General features: G+C 36.7%; 1 protein-coding gene across 2 annotated transcripts in view; it reads right to left on the reverse strand.

Annotated features, from left to right (window-relative positions):
• Tmtc2 (Transmembrane O-mannosyltransferase targeting cadherins 2) overlaps positions 1-23,637 on the reverse strand; it is a 289,926-nt gene that overhangs the window by 37,784 nt on the left and 228,505 nt on the right. For both annotated transcript variants that reach the window (XM_090391962.1, XM_090391961.1), the window contains one exon: positions 15,474-16,059. In XM_090391962.1, coding sequence (XP_090248088.1) covers positions 15,474-15,899 — 426 coding nt within the window. In that variant the 5' untranslated portion in view covers positions 15,900-16,059. The remainder of the gene's footprint in view (positions 1-15,473; positions 16,060-23,637) is intronic.

Raw genomic sequence — 23,637 nt, forward strand, 5'->3', positions numbered from 1 at the left:
ATCTATATGTTTATATAATTTATTTTACGTGATATTTAGATTAATGGTTTATTTTTATAATATTGATTATAACGTCAGCTTACAGCCCCACCGGAATTATGCAATTAGTTTGAGAGGGGTAAAGCGTAACTTAATGATTAAAGTGATCCGTGATTCCAAACAAGACTGAAGACCTTTGATTTAACACATGGTTTAAATCAGACAGCAAACAGATAGCAGCAAAGTCATATAAGAAGATGCTTCACCTCCTTCCAAACAACTCTAAACCTGTCTAACTATTTGTAACTTGCACTTCGTACAACTAAACTTTTGCTGATTGGTTACTCCCAAAGGCTTTTCTTTTCTCTTAAATCCTTCTATAATGACTGTTCGCGAGCAAAAATGCTATCCGTACAATGTACCTGCGCATGCGGACGTCTGCTAGATTGTGTGGGTTTGTATTAGCTACATGTCCTTTTTTTTTTCGACTTTGTTATCAAATAAACGGCATTTGTTGGTTTTAAAGTCATTCTAAAGCTTTGTACTTCTTGGAAAATAAGAAGTTTTCGTTTCTTCTAACAATCTTTCCTTAAAAAAAAAAGGTGTGTGTGGAGGGGTAAGTTGCAGTTATATTTCTTAAAGTTCTATAAGGCGTTTCGTGTTGAATTCATCAAGAAAACATTGACACTTGTTGCATGCCACCCATCCTGCTGTTTTGGAGGTCTGAAGTGGCTAAAATTAAATTCTTAATTCCACTTGTGTACTGGAAGTCAGGTGACTTAGCGATTACCAGGGATGCTGACTTGAGGATGCTTCGCGTACAGCATTTGGTAGATGTAAAAAATAACTCCATCTTACTTAGATCATCAAAACAACAGACAAATATGCCAAGTTTGTGAAAAAACGTAATATCACATATAATCTATGGGCCTCGTAGCTTTAATTACCTCTAACTCAACTCAAAACCAATCTAATCTACTTGATTAATTGAACATTGCTGACTTTAAAAAAAAAAAAAAAAATTACCAGTGAGAGAATAATGCACAAAAAAATTGAAAGAGAGAGATGGACGGTTGTGGTTGTACGGCAGAAGCAACTAAAACTATTAGGCCATGGCATTATGCTACGTTAATTTTGTGTGTGTGTGTGTGTGTGTGTGTGTGTGTGTGTGTGTGTGTGTGTGTGTGTGTGTGTGTGTGTGTGTGTGTGTGTGTGTGTGTTCCCAGCCGGCATACCTGTTTTGAGGGGGGGGGATGAAAAACCTGGAAAAGGGTAAACCCGTAGCCTTTTGTACGAGACCGGTTTATACACCCTCCGTCGAAAAGCCTTTGACACACAACTCTAGGGCATAGAGTTGATTCGAACCTAGATCTTTCCAACTACAGGACTGCATGAACTTGCAGGGGAAATGAGAAGTATCTTCAACGATAGAGGGAGGGATGCATGAGATGCTTTTTTTTTTGTCTCGGGCTCTTATCGTCTAGAATCAACACTGTATTCAGTTGAAAATGGCATACTACTAATAAATAATGATTTTTTTTTGTTACTTTTGCGTGCATATATACATCGTTTCAAGCAACGTTGAAAATTCTTTACGTATAAACGTCTTCAAAATTTGTGAACAAGAATTAATATCAGTTTTTCATAATAGTATATTTCTGGGAAGATTAATTGTCCAAAAATATTTTTTCCTAATAGCAACAATCTTAAAAATAATGCTATACCATAATAAATGTGTATATATTAGTTTTTTTTTCTTTCTTTCTTTCTTTTATATATATATATTTCGATCGATTTTGATAAATTTTGAATATCTGAATTGAGTATGACTACAAGTTTCTCTGGAATTTTTCATCTTTCTTAGGGATTTATACACTTTTGGGAGAGAACAAATGAACTTGCGAAAAAACTAACCTCTATAAAAAAAAAAGAAGAAAGAAATAGTCACATGTCTGGGTTGCATTTCTAAAGTTAAAATAGTTTGTCTCCTTCGATTCGACTACCTTCCAGGCAATGCTTACTTGCAGTATTAGTTGACACTCTGACCACTGCAAAGACATCCATCTGTTGGGTCTTCATGCGAGGTTTAAATTGAAGGCAGTGTCAAGAATCACGAAGCCTGGATGTTATCCGGTAGATCTTATGATAAAAGGAGAGCCATTTATCTGCCGGCTGCTAGCGGCCCGATCATTAAGAGCTATATTGTGGCTGCAATTTCTGTGGTATACAAAGTTAATTGTTGACAAGCCATCCATCAGATGACAACACAGCTAGGCGTAAATGAGCCAAATGCACATTACTTCCAACAATGATTCTATTTCTGGGCTAATTCTCTGTTAACGAATCATTGAATGTCTGCTAATTGCTTTATTTATGTGCTCATTATTTTAAGTTAGCCAGCTTATCTGAAATGCATGCACATTAATTATACCGGACATTCTAGTTTGTTTCTACCGTCGTATTAGGTGTGTTCACGGTGCCATACCGATTCTGTTTCGTGCACAAATATAGGAAAATATCATTTCGTCTAAATTTATTCGTTTCTTTCCTATATATATATATATATACACACACTTTAAGTTAATACTAATTTTTAATTATTATTTTTCATCCGTATGTTAATTGTGTGTGTGTGTGTGCGGTGGTTTCTAGCCCGTTTGTTTTGACAAGGCGGTAGCATAACCAAATATTCTACGAGAGAAACCATTTCAGATTGATTAACTCACCTTCAGCTGAAAAGTCCTTATAAATGTTCCTAGATTTGATTTAAAATCAAGTGTTATCGACTACCGAGTGAGCTATCAAAATATTTTATTATAATGTATCAGTTTTTATTTCAGGCCTAGTTGGCTGAGTGCTCAGCACGTCCGCTGTTCACGCAATAGGCTGCTAATTCAAATCCCACACCGTTGCAGTAGATGTTTGTAAAACCGGATTTTCATCTCTCGGTGTGAAGACAACTACCCTGCTTATTAGAGGCCTGAAATAGTTGGAAAAAAGTTCCATGTTTACTATAGGTTAACAACACCTTTCATCGGTGAGGATTATCATAAAAGGAGGGGGGGGGGGAAAGAAATCGACATTATTTATTCACAATACATAATAAATAAATTTTGGAACATTTACAAATGTTCACATCACTTAAGTCTTTTTCTATTTCTATATATGTATTTTTCTTTTTCTATTTTCTATTTATATATATATATATATATATTTATATATATATATATTTATATATATATATATATATATATATATATATATATATATATATATATATATATATATATATATATATATATATATATATATATGTCTTTTTCTTTTTCTATTTATGTCTTTTGCTTTTTCTATTTTCTGTTTCTATATATATATAGGTCTTTTTCTATTTATGCCTTTTGCTTTTTCTATTTTCTATTTATGTCTTTTGCTTTTTCTATTTTCTATTTATGTTTTTTTCTATTCCTATATATATATATATATTTCTATATATATGTCTTTTTTTCTATTTCTATATTTTCTTTTTCTATTTCTATATTTTCTTACCCTGCCTTGATTAATGTAGATATACAACAGAATTTAAATCGTGGTGTTCCTCATCAGCATTAATAATCTTTGATTCTGACTGTTAAACTTTGAAAATATTTCAATGATTATTACGATATTTATTCAGTTCAAGCATTTTCTAAAAGAAAAATCATAAACTAAGGCTTCGATGCGCGTAGGGTACAGAAATATCACATTTTTCGTTAAGGTATTTCATAAATTTAGCATTCGTCTTGTATGCTTTCGATTATCCTTATAATGTTGTCAGCGATTGAAAGCGGGATTGTGAAGTGGACACAAATTCTAAATTTAAAATTAAAATTTTTTTAAACCAATAAATTTAATCAAAGTCATTTAATCTGTTCTTAGGAGATGCAATACTTTTTCGCTATTCACAATATATATATATATATATATATATATATATATATATATATATATATATATATATATATATATATATATATATATATATATATATATATATATACTTTTTTCCCACATCGAATATAAAGAAAGACAAATAATGAACAAAAAAATCTAACTTATACGCCATCGTTTTTTTTTCTTTTTTCAGGAATGTAGGTTAACACAAAAATGGACAATTTTACAACTTCTATTCCCGTATTGTTCTCATCGAAACATACATAAACAGTTATCGGACTCAAAATGAACATAAAAGCAAACAACTTAACAGTTCATGAACTCTAACGTCACCTTTCAAATAAAAGACTGTTTTTCGGGTCAATAATAAATGCAGCGAGTGTACACGAACGACATCTATTATATTCATCAATGTTATGTTTTGTGTTATGTCAACATAAATAAATGTTCTCTTGCGAGTGGAAAACGCTTAACAGTTGATAATAGAACAGCTTTTCTAGCTGCTCTATTATCGTAATGGGGATGCGAAAAATCATAATTGAGATTCAGACAGTTGCTTTCTTTAATAATAGGAATAATCGTTTTCTGTGTATTACTCTGAATGGGAGAAAAAAAATCATAATATATTCATAATACGTACTCATTCCATGATGATCGATACTCCATGATGGAAAAAAAAAAAAAGGCGCTGATTCCCGACTACTCGTTCTAAATACTGTTGTCTGACAACTGTGTCTATATTTTTCATCCAACAGCTCAATCCCACCAAACAAGACTTTTTTTTTTTTTAGAAATAAAGTAACTATAAGTAAATAATAACTCCAATCCCATTTACATTATTTTAACTATATTAATATTTGGACGTTTTTCAGCGCATAGTTTTGCTAAAAAGAATATCCTTAACGTGCAAATTGACACACAATGGTAATCTATGTTTCTGTGTGCATAACGAGAAGTATCAATTGTTAACGGAATTACGTTTAATATAACAATTATAAGACTTTCTTTTATTGTTGTTTAAAATTTAAATTTGTATTCATTAGTAAATAAAGTAAACATAAAATAATATTTATGCTAATTTAGGTTTTTTAAAAAATTATTAAAATATATGCCGACTAATTATAGTTTAAAATACTTAAGTATAATTTATACACTTATAAATTAATTGTATAAATTGAATACAAAAAAATTTGCGCAATTCAAAAGTAAATTTGAGGAAGAGGGGTGAGATGAATCAATCGACCGTGAGATGCGGTGATTGATTCATTCAATCCAATACCCTTGGAGGGTAATGGATGGCAATGCTGTAGCCAATGAAGTTCTAACTGAGGCTCGGCTATTGCTGTTACCCTCCTGCCATGATCAGAGCTTTAATAGCTCAATAACACCTTATCCATACACTGTCCTCTACAGATAACGGGGAATATGAAAAGCAATCTTGCTTCGCCCCTTTAAGCCAGTTCTTATAAGGATAAAAGTAAATTTCATAAGCACCGAAAAAGGCGCCGAATTTGATTATGAATTAGTGGCGATAGTTTTGAATGATAAATGATATATACAGAGGTAAGTGTTCTTCATTTTCTGAGGTTTTTTAAGGTGAAATATTTGCTACCGATGCTGGTAGATCGATTTGATCTACGGGATATATATATATAGAGTAACATTTTATTGCTGGTAGACACCTAAGAGTCTACGGGATCTGCTAGTGGACCCTCAAAAGTCCACAGGATTGTCTTTGCCTGCTCGGGACACCTGAGGGATCTCTACTCTTTCTCCATCTGTGTCTCAACATATTTTAAAAATGGCAAAACTTCTAAATGAGACCAAATTCGAAGAAGTTTACAGGGAATTCCTCAGACTGGGAAAGCTACTGAGTGATAATTGGCCGGGAAAAGTTAAACTGTATGACACGTTTCCCCCCGAATGTGTCTCAGATGCTGTCGCTGAAGATCATTTAGAGTCGATGCCTTCTACTCCTTCAGACTTTGTAGAAGTGCGTGCTCGCAAAAAGCGAAGAACAACAGAAGAACCGCACAATGACAATACTGTAATGGAACAGGATTCTCAGGGTTCGGACGTCGCTACTTCTCCCAAAGAAAAGGTGCCTCCGGTCATCCTTAGAGAAAAACAAAAGTGGGCAGCTTTACGATCCACAATGTCCAATCTGCATATTGGCTTCATTAAGGCCAAAAACATGGATGAAGGCATAAAAATTCAGCCAGCAACTGTGACAGACTATAGAAGGTTGACCAAGGAACTGGACGACAGAGGCATCCAGTATCATACCTTTGCGCTCAGTTCCGAAAAAAACTTAAAAGTAGTCCTTCGTGGTGTCTGTGAAGACATTGACACAGCAGAAATCGCTGCTGACCTAAATTCTCAGGATCTGCCACCTGTCAAGGTCAGCAGAATGTACAAAACAGACAAAACTCCCATGCCATTAGTCCTTGTTGAGATTCACAAAATATATAAGGATATCTACAACTTAAAAACAGTCTGTGGTCTCATCGTCACACCGGAACCACTCCGTAAAAGATCATCTTCTGGGCAGTGCCACAGGTGCCAAAAGTTTGGCCATGCCCAGAATCTATGCAGAGCAGAATATAGATGTTTAAAATGTGGAGACAGCCACCCAACCAATACCTGCACTAAGCCAAGGACCACCACTGCCAAATGTGCCAACTGCAGTGGCCCTCATCCGGCGAACTACAAGGGATGTACTCAACACCCAAAGAACAGACGGATGGAGGCAATCAGTCAGCTCTCCTCCTACAGTACAAGAACACCAGCGGCCCAGACATCAAAACCAGAGACTCTGCGGCCACAGTCGGAAACCTCCAATCAAAAGCAAACAAGAAGTTATGCCGATGTGACCCGTACAATTAGGCCAACTCCAGAACAAAATCAACCAAGAGCACCTAAAAACCTAACTGCTATTATCACGGCCTCACTAGCAAACATGCTACAAAATTTTAGCTTATCAAACCCTACTGAAACCTCCACTAAAATATTTCTTCGTGAAACACAGGTCATCCTCACAGCTGTCATAAATGAATAGAAACAAACTCATTCCAGCATCTCTTCAAATAGTTGCTTGGAATGCAAATGGCCTCAAAAACAAAATCCTGGAACTCCGTGCCTTCACATCTAGGTATCAGCCTGATGTTATTCTAATCAGCGAAACTCATCTAAGACCCTCAGACAATCCTTCAATAAGGGCTATCGCCTATACAGAAATGACAGACTACTCTACAGAGGCGGTGGCACTGCCATCTTCATTAAAAACTACATTAAGCACCACTCTGTGAGCATTCCTTCAACCACTAACCTTGAGATCACAGGAGTGGAAGTAGTCACCAGCTCCACTGGCAAACTGAAAATCTACTCAGCTTACAACCCTCCCCAAAAATCTCTACTTCACTCTGATCTAAATGCCATCTTAGGCATCAGAGGGCCCACCGTTATTGCCGGGGATCTGAATTCCAAACATCCTGCGTGGAATTGTTCAACCACAAACAAGAATGGTTGCATCCTTTTCAATTACTTAGGATCAAGCAACGCTGTTGTGGCAGGCCCCACCGAACCAACTCATCTCAGTACGTTCGGCACTGCTGACATCCTGGATATAGCTATCCTGCAGGATATTAAACTTCAGTACAGTATCATATCTATGGATGAACTATCATCCGATCACAATCCAATTCTACTACAGCTGGGAAATCATGAATTCCTGTGTCCTCCTTCTCACTCCTACATTGTATGGGAAAGACTGTCAGACGCACTCAAGGATTATATTGGACCTGTTCCTCACATACGCACAAAAGAAGAAGTAGAAACTGCAGTTACAAATCTCACACAACAAATTAATTCTGCTATAAAGGTAGCTTCCTCCTACAAATCTGCCCGCAAGCCAGATCGTTTGCCTGAAGACATCATGAACTTAATTAGAGATAAAAACAGAGCTCGAAAAAGATTCCGTAACACGTGTGCACCACAAGACAAAACAAATCTAAACAGACTAAATGGGGCAGTAAGAGATGCACTGAAAGCTCATAGAGACTATGTATGGGATGAAAAGTTATCCTCCATTTCACCTAGTGATCACTCCATCTGGGGACTACTGAAAAATACCAAAAACAAAGGCAGATCCCTTCCCCCAATATTAACTGATCAGGGCCTTGCTCACACAGATGTGGACAAAGCAGAGGTTATAGCGCACAGCTTGGAAGAGCAATGCAGGCCTTCGTATGGAAACCTTGACTTTGACCACATACATAAGATTCACAGCAAGGTCAGACACTCACTCAAACTTCCTATCACCAGCACTGACCATATTGCATCAACATCACCTGCTGAGATATATGACATTATTAAAAATTTAAAGAACAAAAAAGCTCCCGGACCAGACGGCATTACTAATCGCGTGATTAAACTTCTGCCCCGGAGGGCAGTAGTGTACCTGACCAGTATAATAAATGCAATTTTAAGATTTCACTATTTTCCTTCCACCTGGAAACTGGCTGACGTAATTCCCATACATAAGCCAGGCAAAGACTCACACCTACCCCAAAATTATCGTCCAATCAGTCCCATCTCAAATCTGGGTAAGGTTGCAGAGAAGGTCATCCTCTCACGACTTCAGACCTCAATAAATGACCTAAACATCCTTCCAAAAGAACAGTTTGGTTTTAGGCAACACCATAGTACTACCCAGCAAATCCACAGAATTGTTGAATACATCACAACCAGCTACAACTGGCGCCAGTGCACAGGCGCTGTTTTCCTAGACTTATCCAAAGCATTTGACAAAATCTGGCATTTTGGACTCCTACACAAGCTTATCTCACCTGGAATGGTTCATTTAATCCACTCATATCTTCAAAATAGATCAATGCAAGTAAAAATCAACGGTTCTACATCCTCCCAGCGCCACATCTTTGCTGGAGTGCCGCAGGGATCTCTACTGGCTCCATTACTGTTCTCTATATACATATCAGACATCCCGCACAATCCGATGACTTCCATTTTGGCCCTATATGCGGACGATACGGCAATACTAACCAGATCTCTCAGACCCCTTTTCATTATCAGAAAGCTTCAAGAAAACATTCTAAAGCTGGAGGGTTGGTTCTCTAAGTGGAGATTGGAAGTCAACCCCCAGAAAAGCTCAGCCGTTCTTTTCTCAAAAAGGCCAATGTCTCCTGTAGGAGATTTGTTACTATTCAATACTAAAATTCCCTGGCAGTCAGAAACAAATTACCTGGATGTAATTCTCGACAAAAAGCTATCTTTCAATCAGCACACCTAGTCTGCATGCGCAAAGGCATCTAAAGCCATAGCACAGATCTATCCGCTAATTAATAGAAATAGCAAGCTCAGCAACAGAATCAAATTACAACTATACCAGATGACAATTCGTCCTATAATCACCTATGCCTCTCCGGCCTGGAGCCACACCTCTAATGCTAACATCATCAAAATACAGCGAGTGCAGAACAAGTGCCTGAGAATGATTTTGAACGCCCCGTGGTATGTTAGAAACATTCAACTCCACAGAGACACAAATATTCCCTATATTTTCTCTTTTCTACGATCCTTAGCCACCAAGTTTTTCCTAAAGACGTCCACACATCCCAACGATTTGGTTCAACAAGCTACAGCATACGATCCAACGGACATATTCAAATATAGAAGACCAAAAGCTATATTGGCCTCCTTTAGTGATGCATAATCTCCATGCCCATCCAGGGCGAGCAATCTGCTCATTAATTTTACCTTCACTGCAACCACAACAGATAGCGGGGAATATGAAAAGCATCTTGCTTCACAAAAAGACATAAATGTCAATTGTCAATTGTCAAAGTAAATTTCCTCCACGTGTGGTGGCAGGGCTAAGAATAGCGCCGGCAGACGAAACCTATGCGTGTCGTAAGAGGCGACTGAAATAGACGCTGAGTTTCGAGAGTTACGCTCTCAGGTTTCTTCCGGAATTTTGCTCCCGGTGAGGGGGGGGGGCTTGATTTCGGGGGATTTACCCTGGGAGAGCATTTTGAGTCTCTGGGAAGGGGCCTCGTCGGTGGACGCTTTTCCCTGGGATTTGAGCGATTCTGCTGGGTGGTGGGGGAGCCAACACTGAGTTGGACGATCTTTCGGCCACTATGGAGTGGTCTAGGGAGCGTCCTAATTTTTAGAGTTGGCTTTACTTTTATATTCGCTGCTGTAGCCCATGCATGTCGTAAGAGGAAACTAAAATGGGACGTAGAGTTTCGCTCTCTTAGGTTTCTTCCGGAATTTTGCTCCTGGTGAAGAAAGCTTAAATTTCTGGGGGGGGGGGGTTGCCCTGAGAGAGCATTTTGAGTCTCTGGGGAGGGAGTTCTCTGGCGTGGCCCGTGAGGGGCCTTGTCGGTGGATGCTTTTCCCTGAAATATGAGCGGTTCTGAGTGTAACCAACGCTGAGTTGGATGGTCTTTCGGCCGCTCATAGGGAGTGGTCCGGGGACCGTCTTAATTTTTAGAGAGGGCTTTACTTACATATCAGCCCATGCATGTCGTGTGCGAGGCGACTAAAATGGGTACACAGGGAGGGCAATGGATGGCAATGCTGTAGCTAATGAAGTTCTAACTGAGGCGCGGCTATTGCTGTTACCTTCCTGCCCTGATCAGAGCTTTAATAGCTCAATAACACCCTACCCTACCCTTACATTATCCTCTACAGATAATGGGGAAGATGAAAAGCATTCTTGCTTCACCCATCTAGCTATTAAAAAAAAAAAAAGTAAATTTGTAAAATCGTGATTGTTGGAAATTACGTCTTTGTATTTTTGTACATTTAGACATTGTTTTCATATTCAAGTAAATTACGTGGAAAGTTATGCAAAAACGACTGGAACTGTATGTGAATTCAGAGAAATGAGATGTGATGAAAGCAATGGGAATACTTGAACATCTAATTCATCTAATCAATGAACTTTATGCCAACCAAGAAGATTCAGTAAAACCTTCTGAGAAACGGACAGTGTTCCAGTTTAAAAAGGTGTGCGGCAGGATTGTATATTGTCGCCCTATCTTTTTAATATTTATAGTAAGTGTATTATGAGCATGGCTATCTTGGACAAAGACGGCATGAAATTAAGATTGGTGGGGGAAAAGAAATAATGCAGATGATCTTCATAGTAGAAACTAAGGAACATCTGGAGCAGTTGATTCTGTTAGTTTGGTGGGAAAGGAAAAAAGCCGGTTTTAATTTAAACATCAGCAAAGCAAAAGTGATGGCATCTGACTATTTGGAGAAATTGATGATTGAGAGGGATAAAATATAGTGATGTGAAAGCTGGATTATTAAGAAGAAAGATAGAAAGTAAATCGATTCATTTGGGTGTGAAGGAGACTATTAAGAATTCCATGGACTGCAAGAATGACCAATAAGAAGGTTTTAGAGAGTATAAAGACAGAATGCTCTTTGGAGGCGATGATCGCAAAACAGAAGTTGATGTACTTTGAACATATGCGAGCAGATGAATCATTGGAGAAAGCAGTTATGTTGGGGAAGATTGAAGGCATGAGAAGGAGAGAAAAACCGCAAAAGAATCTCTGGTCTCTATAGAGATCAGAGATGTAAAGAAATATGCACGGTAGTGCAATAAATAATTTATGCAAATTATGATTTCCAGTTATTGTTTGCATATTACTTTACCCTTTCTCTCTCTCCCTTGTGGAAGAAAAGCGAGCCTACCCGCCAAGAAGCAGGGTATTAACAGAGGATGGTGATGATGATTATCTTACATACAGTAGAAAATAAGGCCTTAAAAAAAGTGGGGATATTAAAAAAGTCCACAATGCGAATACAAAAAACAGTGTGGGAGGGGGGGGGGCATTCCTACTTCCTAAAAACAACAACACTGCACTTAACAGATGGGTCTATCTTTCTTCATCTCTTCCCTGGAAAATATAAACATCTACAGAAGCATATGCAGGCAACATCTACATCACACGTTTGTGTGCTATGTCTCTGTAGATGTTGCCTGCTTGCAAGAAACTCCAAGTTTTCAGGAGGGAGGATGGAACCCTTCCAGTTTCGTATTAGACTGGCTAACTCACATTCTTTTAAAAAGCTCTATATTTATTTAAAAGAGATCTAACATAAGAATACTGAAAAATATGTGCATAACCAACAAGAATCTATTGATATGACGGAAGCTGACTTTAATGTCTACAGTATTTATTATTTAGTGCGAAAGGAACAGGTGGTCAAAGAATAATTTTACAGTGGCTCTTGAGACACTCTAAGTGGGTGTTTACGGACTCCACGGGTACAGTTATCAGCACCATGCGTACAAGCGCAGTTTTTCCAATTCTGACAGTATTGGCAGAATTTTCTTTTCGATCCTTGTATAAATAAGCGACTTTTTTGTAAAATATCAATATAACCAGATCCAAAACTTCGTTAATAACTATTCATCTCTTTTACCAGTGCTTGTGTTAACTTCATATTAAACGATACAAGATTACGTTCAACAACTAATTCTAAGGAAATACAAGCCACTTACAAACTGCAAAATAATGCTCGGTTGTTATTCAACTTCGGTTTTGTTATATGTTAACCCGGATTACGATTCTTGGTGAAATAAGATCCCCTTATCATTCATAATGTGTGGAACAGGGCTGTCGACACGGAACCATTCTAATCTTAGATTCGAAAGTTGCTCTAAAACAACCGACTTATAAAGATACCAAATATTATAAATATTTGAATAGGAACTTCTTCATCAACGTATACACATTAAACACTTCGACACATCTCTTTCATTTGGTAATTTTTTTTTTCTTCTTTACATAAGCAGTATGAGAAAGCCGATCAGGTATAATATAAAAGTGTTTAGACAGCGCCAACGACATCGGCAGAAATCAAAATGAGTTTTGGATAGGAAGGAGTTGTTTAAAATTAGCCGACTAAACTATGAGGACAGTGTATTATTGTTTGTTAATTCGGGATGTTCTTCTGGATGGTTGCCCTATTTTGCGGGATGAAAAACACGAATTTCACTCCACTAAGATCTTTGTAATTCTATAAAAATGAGCTCTTTTACACCACCAAACTGGTTTGCTAATTAGCCATAGCTACCTTCGTAGTGTAAGTTGAAAGGAGGCGTGTCTTTTGCTTGGAAAGAACTGGGTGCGATTTATGTTGTTGTAAAAGAGGAACACTGAGGACTTTTCAAGCGATAGTGAGTTAGCCATTTATGATGGGAAAGTTGGTTTTTTTTCTTCCCAGAAACTTGGATTTTTCATCCTACAAAGAAAGTCAACTAGTCAGCAGGGCACAAAGAGTTAACAGAAAACATACACCAGAATCCATTTACTTGATTCCTTTTTTTCCCATCATTCCAGCCTTGCCAAACAAATGAAAATGCACGCAACCACCAGAAGGGACATAGTACTCACTTTATAACCTTAGCTAGTATTGCCCGTTGCTAAGCAACCATCCAATTAGTTAAGGTCGTAACTGACACATATCCGCCACTTTAATCTCACTGAAAACTGTATGATAAACTGAAATGCCGGATATGAGGAAGTCAATCTGTCTTCTGTTTGACTGTGATGCTAATCTCTGCTTTTACGGAGAAATGGGGCAGTCGCCAAGTAAATTTGTGGAGAGTCATCGCTCAAGGGTTCTTGAATGTTGCGAAATTGAAATGTTGCATATATTTTGTTAAGTTTTCTGAATAAACATGTATTCTTTCATGTCTAAATACTTTTCAGCGTATAACCTACGTGAAGAAGTGAATCACGCCGTACCATGTAAGCTTTCAAAACTACAATTCGAGGTAGGAGGATGTTTTATTCTTATTCCCGTAGTCTTCCGTGTCTATATATTGCTTCTGACCGGTTTGTCTATTTTGCCGGATGCAAAACCGAGTTTTCGAAAGAGAAACTTTCATCACGGTTTGATACCGACTAATTCACCTGCATATGAAAAGCTCTGACAAGCGCTTTGAGACACCTCACACTGGGTGGTCCATTCAATGTGAGGTGTCTCACACCGGCGATATAATTCCCACTCACAAACATCTATTCTCAGCGGGATCCGACATCCTGCTTGTTGGAGAGTGGGGATGTTGTACACTTTGCAAACTAGTGTCTGGTTAAATTTTTTTTTTTTTTTTTTTTTTTTTTTTTGCCAGATTTTGAAGGCAGTCGCGAACGAGCACGTCACAATATCTGACATTTCAATAAAAAAAAAAAAAATACATGACTTCAAATTTCCTCTATAGATCGAAGGAACCATTTCAGAGAATCTTTTAGACTAAGCGAGTTTGCAGTCTTATATGCAGGTGGTAGGATTTTCTTCTTGAAAATTCTTCGATTTTCAAATCCAGATTTCTTCGATTCTTTCTTTTGCAACCTTTGGTCAAAAATTAGTGATAAAGGCAAAAAAAAAAAAAAAATATTGCAGAACAGCTGTGAAAGATTCCCCAATGGTTTGATGTGAGTTGAGGATCCCAAAACCAACCTTCATGGTAAATCCTAGAAGAACAATACAGCAGCAAGAGACACAACACTGGAGTACGGTTTTCAAAAGTTGGAGAAATAATATTAAAGTAAAAATATTTAAAATATTTTTGGTATCCAGGTTGTTTATAACTTTCTTTAAATCCCTTGGATCTGATATACATTTAGACAATTAATTACATCTGACCAACAGCGCCTTCTACTTATTACACAGAGAGTAAACACTTGAAGAAAAACTTCCAATTCCTACGATGTGCTACATGATGTAAATGTTAAACTGATTGAAGAAAATATACGGCCACATATGTGTGATTTAGAAAGTATTTCTCTATTGTAGGCTTTATGATTTATGTTTTTCTTTAAGTTAGATCGAAATGAATTTGTGGAATCATAAAACGGGATGCTTCTTCATATCTGAATGCAACTTTCAAAATACGACTTTGTGTGTTATCTTGAATAACTATATAAAACCCTATTTAATTATACATATGTGATAAAAGTTTAATTACTACTGTTTCTACTGTAACGTAAGTGCCTTGACCATTCTGTATATTATTATTAATTTTAATATTAATATCTAAGCAAAATGTCAATGTGCTAAGGTTACTTATACGTTTTATAAATTAAACTGATGTCCTTTAATTCGTACATGCAGCCTGCTTCGATTTTGTTTTCGTTGCCACTAGGCTAGTCGATGTCAGGATGTTCCTGTAGGTTGGTTTTCCTCCGGATGTTCCAGTTGTCTCGTCACGGATATAAAACCGACCTAGAACATATTTTTCAGTATTCCATTCTTACAGAATAAGTCCGGTATAAAGCAAGTTCGAAAAATCCATACATTTCGCACTCTAGATGGCCTGACTTCTTTAAAATATAAATAATATTGCTACTATTAATATTAATACTACTACTAATAATAATAATTTCCATTTGTTGTCTCAAAATTGTTAATAGGGCAAATTTAACTTAAAGGGAAGGGATAGTCTTCCCCTAAATCATTTTATAATTCCACTCACCAGATGGCAGCACTTTCGTGCCTGTTATGGATATACGTACCTCGAAAGCAGTTCCTAATATATCCCTCGGAGCCACCTTGAGATGAATGAAAACATCGTAAATACCACACAGAACTAAAGCTGTGATCCCATGTTCTTTAGTCAACATGGAGCACGCGGCCCATAAGAGAGCGCTGTACAGGTAGACCCAACGTCTGCCACTAAGCTCGTGTTCTTTGTCTCGAAATTTACAATATTTCATATAGGAGAGTACGGAGAGAATGAAGAAAAAACATGCACCCACGTCCGCTCTTCCCACAATCCCCGCGACTGCTTCCGTGTGGACGGGATGAACAGCAAAGAGCACTCCTGCCACCAGGGTGGGCAAGGTGTTGTGAAGAAACACCACGGCGGCCAGATGAGTAAAGACAGCAGACACTACGGCGTGTAAAATAAGGTTAAAAAGGTGATAACCCCACGGGTCCATTCCGCCCACGGCATAGTTGAGACGAAACGACAAGACACACAGAGGGCGATAGGATTTGTGCGATCCGCTGTGGGTGAGAGGCGTTCCCCAGAAATCATTCTTGAACAGGCTGGAGATTGGGGTGCTGGGTAGAAGGTCCTGGTTGGTCTTGATGGCCCGGCTACAAAGAAGAAGAAAAGAAAAAAAGAAATCAGTAACTCTGAGACAGTTTACATAAAAAGAATTAAAAATGGAAAATAGAATACTGTGAAATACTGCAATAGTAATAAAGATAAGTTGGCTACCGAGTATAAACAATAAACAGACCAAGCACCCTCCTCTTGGTGGTCTTTGTTACGTAAGATCTCATTTAAACAACCCTAAACCGAGGCACTTCCAGTCTTTCTATTTCCTTGTCGTAGTTATCATTTTCGGTACGAAATATGAACATAACATAAAGGCATCTTCTTTATCTTCTGCCTTAGGCCTTCGATCTTCGAGTTGTTGCAACGATGTTCATTGCATTCGTCTTTCCGCTGTTTTCATGGTCTTCCAACTGGCTTCAATATGAAGACACGTTCTTAAGTTCTTAAATTATTATTATTATTATTACGTGACACCTCCAGAGAGTCCAAAAGACTCATCGAGGGAGGACGCCTACTCAACAACTCTCCGTCTCCACCACTCAATCTACCAACTACAGCGAACCGCATCATCTACAATTAATTATTGGTGAGCATGTCCTGGCGAGTTCCCTATGAAACAAGCATTAAAGATCGTTTCTGAATTTTCCTGTCTTCTATCCATTGATCATGGAGTTTTCTCAGTCATTAATCCCTTTTTTACATTTGACGTCCGTAGATGCCGTATGGTAACTCCCGTACCTCACCGGGTTTTGGGAGTGAAGTCTTCTGCTAGAATAAGTGGTAGGGTTGCAGATTCTCTTCTGCTAGAATAAGTGGTAGGGTTGCAGATTCTCTTTCCACATAGAGTTTGTTGGACAATCACAAACATCCATGCCAACAGCGGGATTCGAACCCGCAGCCTCTTGGCTGGAAAGCGGACACGCTAACCACTCGGCCGGCAATAATAATCCCTTGAAAACACAAAACAACGGCTGCAATACCATCAATGAATATTACACTGGTGGTTTCCTAAACTGTCAAAAGTTCAAGATGTTCCCTTATGCAATAAGCAAATAGATCATGTCAGTAAAGAGCCTTGTTTGATTCCGATTTCAAAATGGTACTCATCAATGAATACATTCTTGACCCAAATGCAAGATGACCTCGCAATACGGTCCACTTTCCTGCTTTAAGATTCAGCATATCTTTTAACTGTGGTGATTCAGTTACACTTTGATGCCATAGAACTCCAACATAGTTTATTCGGGATGGGAAAACCCTAACAGTGTTTGCCCATCCGAATGGACATATAAATCCTTAAGTTCATGTTTAGCAAATGCTAATCTCTGGATAGGTCTGATCTCATCGATATTAGTTTCAATAAGTCAATTTGCAACTCGGCCAATTTGGACATTCAAGTAATTATGTTATTAAGCCTATGGAAGAGCAAGCGCAGACGCATACAGCTGTTCGATGACGTCATACGAACATTATCCAATAAAATAGAGTCACTCAACACACCCGTAAACTAATATCAGTAAAGTGAATAGTATTTGTAAGCCACGTAGCTGACGCAATAAAGAGATCACATCCCATAGGCCAGAAAAAGAACGGATTTTTTTTTTTTTTTTTTTGAGCAACTTCGTTCTGTATTCTCTTAATTGGAGGGTGAAAACTTTCGTTTTTTTTTTTTGTTTTTTTTTTTTGGTGTTTGGTGTAAAACTTTTGGCTGTCTCAAAGACAGACAATGTTCGATGTGCTCTAAACACGGTACAAAAGATATCCCACGAGACCTCAACTGGTAACGAGGTCCCGTAGCTTGCCTTGGGCTAACTACACCAAACTGTATCTCAAAGTCTATTGTGAAACGGATTAGGAATTCTTGGTGGAATTGGTTGCTGTTTCTTTTAACACTTATTAACAGCGCTATCCTTAACAACACGAGCCAGTTACTGTCCTCAGTATTTCCTGCGGTACTTCAAAAGCGAAGGAGATCAAAGCTGTGTACAAGTCAAGACTAAACAAAAAAGCCAAGTGACAGCTTTCTTTAAGAACCATAAAAAAAGACGTCGGATAAAAGAAACAAACTTATTCTTTGTCCTCGGGTTCCTAAAAGCATATATTAAATTTCTGCAAAAAAAAAAAAAAAAAAAATATATATATATATATATATAAGAAACTTCGTTTTAGTGCCATCTGGTGTTAAATGACGAAAGTATTTTCTTTAACTTTATTATACGTTTTATTGGTTATCAATCGATACAAATTTCATTATTCACAATAAATTCGAGTTAAAAGGATACTTTAAAGTCTGGATGGAGACTCTTTTCTTTTCTTTTTTCTTTTTTTCTTTTTTTTTTTTTTAAGTGTTCGCTTGAGAAACTTTCGAAGTTTTGTTTTTCTTTTGGCCATTCCTCAGATGATTGGTTCTTCCAGACTACATCGACCCCTTACTAATCTTGTGAATGTCTTGCTTATCCAATTCCGTTCTAAACTAGAAGGATTTTGACAAGCAAGATCTTTGAAACTTTATTAGCTAACTCTGTTCACTTTAAGATAAACAACGATACTTTCTTAGCAAGCCATTTCCTTCCCCGCCCACAAAAAAAAAAAAGTTTTTTTTCTGGAACTAACGACACAAAAGAATGTACCCACAAGGGACCACCTGGTATGGGGGGAGGAACCACTACATTCGGTCAGCTAACACCATTACTATTGATTAAATACTTCACGATCAGAATGATAGCATCGTATTGCCAATACAAAATAAACAACGTATGCATCCTTACTCGAATGGTTTGAAGTACTCATCTCACTTCTTTCTTCTTTCTTTCCTCCGGGTATTTTTCCAGACGACCCTTCAGACTATTTTTTTTTATTGTCTCTTCGGAAATATTTTTCGGCAACCATCAACCGCCTGCATATCACTGGGCTACTATTCTCCACCACTGTAAGTATCCCTAATGCCGCCCCCCCCCCCCTCCTCCAGTGATGGATTAAGGGGTCTATAGAGCGATCCAGTGCTTAATACCTTACCAATGATCAACAACCGGTGCAACAAAAGTACTGAATACAACCCCCCCCCTTATTTATTACTAATATTAAAGTATTGTTCTATTATTAGGGTAAGCTTAATCCCCCAAAACAGAGCTGGGTTTAATCCAACACTTCCCTTTCTTCCAATGTTAATTTTTATTCACCAAACGCTTCCTTCTCAAGACATAATCATCTCTCTCTTATATATATATATATATATATATATATATATATATATATATATATATATATATATATATATATATATATATATATATATATATATATATATATATATATATATATATATATATATATATAACTCCACTTATCTTTTAGAATTCCCCAGACTTTAAACTCCTAAACAATAATAAAAAAAAAGTTCAGATTCACATTTATACTCGCTTTTGACAAGTATCTCAACGACATAAAACCATCTAGAAATTAAACCAGTAATGAATTTCTTCATTTCCCTCTATCCCCCAAATAAGCCTAAGGACACGAAGCAACGTGACCTTTACTTCTTCACCTGAGTGTACTTATTAATTCTTTCAACAAACGAAATCTCCAAGAATAAAGCAGCCGATGTTTTTCCTAACTGTACGCATCAACAATGATCTGTCCTTGTAACCAAGGTCACCGCAACTCACAATAAAAAGCCACTTCTCATTAGCAAAGAATTAGTAATACATTTAGCATTTATTTTAGGCATAGACGTATGGGAAAATTGCATGACTCATTGAGTCACACAATTCCGTCTACAAAATGCACAGGGGTGGCGGAGAGTGACAGTGAAATTAGGGCGTACACACGTGACAGGGGTTAATTGACAGTTTCCATTACCCGAAGTAGTATTGCATGACGAGAGAACGTGTAGGGGTGGAAAAGGGGGAAAAGAGCAGAGGATACAGTGAATGTTTTTCATTTGGTTAAAAGAAAACCTTCTCTTCTGTTTGTCTCTCGGGAAAACTTGACCTGATGAACAGATTAATGATTTATGGAGCTCAAATATTCCACGAGAACTTAATGAAATGAATGCAATGACTGCGATAGAGGGAGCCACTATCGGGAAGTGACTAATGGATGCTTGCTTAGCAGTAAATGATATTAGGACTAGAGAGGAGACCCAATGGAAATGAAATAAAAGTGACTGAAAGATACTTGCGTAGTTTGATCCATTTCAAGTAATGAATTCTGCTATAGCGCAGTTGTTTATTTTTATTTTTGGTCGTGATCGTTAAATATTTTGTCTCCGATGAAAAAAAAAAAAAAAAAAACAGCTTTACAAAGAATATTGTTTTAATTCTCTTTAGATTCTATTACCAATAATTTTTCAAATATAGATATAGCCTATATATTTGATATGCTGTTGGAGATATTTGTAACACAACACTATCTTACTAGCCTTCTCCATCATAAAAAACGATCATCCCCTTATCAGGACAGCGCCATCTATGAGCGAAGAAACAAAACACTATACATTTTCAAATTTATTATAAATAAAATTTTAAATTGATCCGGAAAAGAGCGCCATCTACAGGTGAGACACTAAACTATCGTACCATTTCCCCCGGAGATTTCTTTATTCATTTTATGTTTAATGATGGATTAGCCAGCGTTAGTGTACAGGAAATTATTCGGTATATACTTACATTTATATTTTTAATAAATGAGCAAAATTACTCAGATTTACACAGATTTTTTTTTTACTTAAATAAATACATAAATTCCAAGTGTGACTGTTTTTGAAGAATTTTTCTTAAATTTTAGGCAATATATCCCAACTTAACTTTATTTTTAAAAAAAACTATCGCCATCTCGGGCTAATTTTCAAACATAAATTCAGATGTGTTTCTCAAAGAATGATCGTATTTTTAGAATATGATTTCGAAAACTATAGAAAAATGAGATATTTTCGTTCGTATAACCGTGTTGTGCATTAATTTTTGGCTCGTGAAGGGTTGTCTGAAAAAGAAAAAAAAAAAAAACATCTGCGACAACTTGATGATGATGTCATTTGTGTAAAGTGTCTATCGTGATGGACAAATATTTTCCAACAAATATAATTAAAGTTCATTATACTCAAAGAATTTTAAGTAAAATCTTCGGTCTCTCTATATCAAAAAAAAAAAAAAAAACTTTGATTTTAAACTTAAAAGATCGTCTTTGACAAGCGAATGTAAATACTCTCGGCTTTACCCACCCATCCACGCCGTTTATTTTGCATTCAAAAACCTACATTAGCGAACAGAACCATTCCCAATGTTTGCGATAATGCTTTGATCTTGTGAACAAGAATTATGTTACTTCAACGCTATCTTTATGTTCATCTTTAATCTTTTTTTATGCACAGAAACGGTACAAACGCTACCTTTTGCGGACTATTAGTGTAAATCACCGATAGGCAATGAAACCATTACCATAGAAAGTTTCATTCGTATCAGAAAGAAAGAGATTTCGCGTGGTCAATAGATAACAAAAGAATGTCTCCATTGGAATGAAGAAAACAAAGAAAAGTAGTTGAATAATTTTTGCTGATTGACTAATCATGTCTTTTCAGTCTTGATAAAAACAAAATAAAGCGTGTCTTTCTTTGTTGTCATAGCAACCTTCGAACTGATATGATTTTGGATTTTTTCCGTCATGAAGCATGTAGACTGATTTTTTTTAAGTTTTTTTTAAGACAATTACATTCCAGTATGAAGACTGATGACAGCAACGAAATTATGAAGTGCGAATTTATTTTAAAAAAAAATTAAATAAAAAATTCTTCCCTACATTTGTTGCTTTTTCCCAATCCGACATCTGTCTTCCCTTTTTTTTTTTTTTATTATTATTAATTTCATTTACTTCCCCTTCTCTACAAGTCTTCAAAACTATACGAAACAGACCGACATGCACTCTGTACAATGACTGGCCAGACCAGCTTGGATGGCCCAGTGAGTGACGTGTCCTACCCAACAGCCACATTTATCTAAGTTGTTTGCCGTGGGCTTCATGCGTAGCTCGGTAGCATGTTTGCGTGCTAAGAGGAGCAGAGGGCGCGACTGTCATAAAATACTGTATCTTCGCAATCTACCCGACTGTATATGGCGCCGATTTATTCATGCATTCGCGCTTCCTGTGATTTAAAAACTACGCGTAGACTTTAGTACTGGCCGAGTGCCCACGTTTTTTAAACAATAGTATCGCCCGTAAATGAACTTATTAAAAACCTCATATGACTGTCATTAAATATGCATTCGATAATTCGTGTTTTCAAACATGTCCATTCTTTTATAATGCAGGTAATCCTCGTATAACGCGGATGTGAGGTTCCATAGAAATGCCGCGTTATGCGAGACTCAGATCACATGGAAAAAGTAGGGTTATGTTCCAAAATCGTTTTTTTTTTTAAAATTATATAAACAACAATGACATATCCAACAAAAATATATTTTTATTTAATTCAGGTAATTCATATAAGTTAAGAAAACATATAAACTAGGAAACAACTACATAGTATAAAAGTATAAAAATTACAAATTGTACTTGAACTTCATTGCCTATAATGCATAAATGTTTTAGGCAAAATAAAATAGTGCATATTTTAATCTTTCATAGCACGAGGATTTGAGGATTGGTTAATAAACACTTGTTTTGTCATGTAATCACCTGATGCATTACCACAAAACAGTAGAGTAATTCTATCTTAAAAACTTTGAATCCAGGAGCTGATCTTTCATTTTTCGAAATATAGGTGCGTTTTTGCATTTTTTTCCAATATAATCCGGATTCATCCGCATTGAACACCTGGTCTGCATTATAAATGTTTATAAACTTTGAGAGTTTTTTGTTTAATAAGATTTCCATCCATAGGAATTTTCTTTTGAGGTGCAATCTATCGAAATCATTAGAGATTTCTCCATTTTGCCATTAGAATATCGCGTACACGAGCAACGTGCTTTGCACTTACCATTAACCCAGCAATAAACACTTTCTCGGATTTTATGTTCACTTTGTTTGATTGTTCGAATTGTTGATTCGTTTAAATTCCAAGTCCTTGCAACAGCTCTTGGTTTTTTTCATTTTTCAACCGATCCAATATTTTAATATTTTCTTCGAGAGAAATAAATTTTCTTTTCAATGTTGGTTTTTCGCTTCTGTTGCAGTTTGTGGCCATTACTATAAAAATATTTTTTTTTTACATAAAAAAAAACATTACATATTGTATGTAACTCACCAGAAAATAAAGTGCTCAGCTTGAGAGAACACACTTATGATTTTTAACGCGCTTTCCTGGCAGAAAACGAAGACAATTTTCAACAATAAACACTTTATACGGTGAACAATTGACGTCCATGCGTGCTAAGGGATATTTCCCCTAATATAAATTCGCTACTTATAACTACATGAGCGATACGGGCAGATGCAAATTTAACGAAGATAAAATTTGATTTTCAAGTCGCACGGTGAAAAACATATGGAAAAAAAAAAGGGTTATTACAATTTGTAGACCGTGTTTTTATCTCAACCACGTTGTATAAGTATCGCATTTAATAAGGGTTACTACAATTTGTAGACCCCGTTATATTGAAACCGCGTTGTATAAGTACCGT

The sequence above is a fragment of the Typopeltis vanoorti genome, chromosome 4, assembly GCF_054136105.1.
Source record: "Typopeltis vanoorti isolate ZY-2024b chromosome 4, IOZ_Tvanoo_1.0, whole genome shotgun sequence".
Lineage (NCBI taxonomy): Eukaryota > Metazoa > Arthropoda > Arachnida > Uropygi > Thelyphonidae > Typopeltis > Typopeltis vanoorti.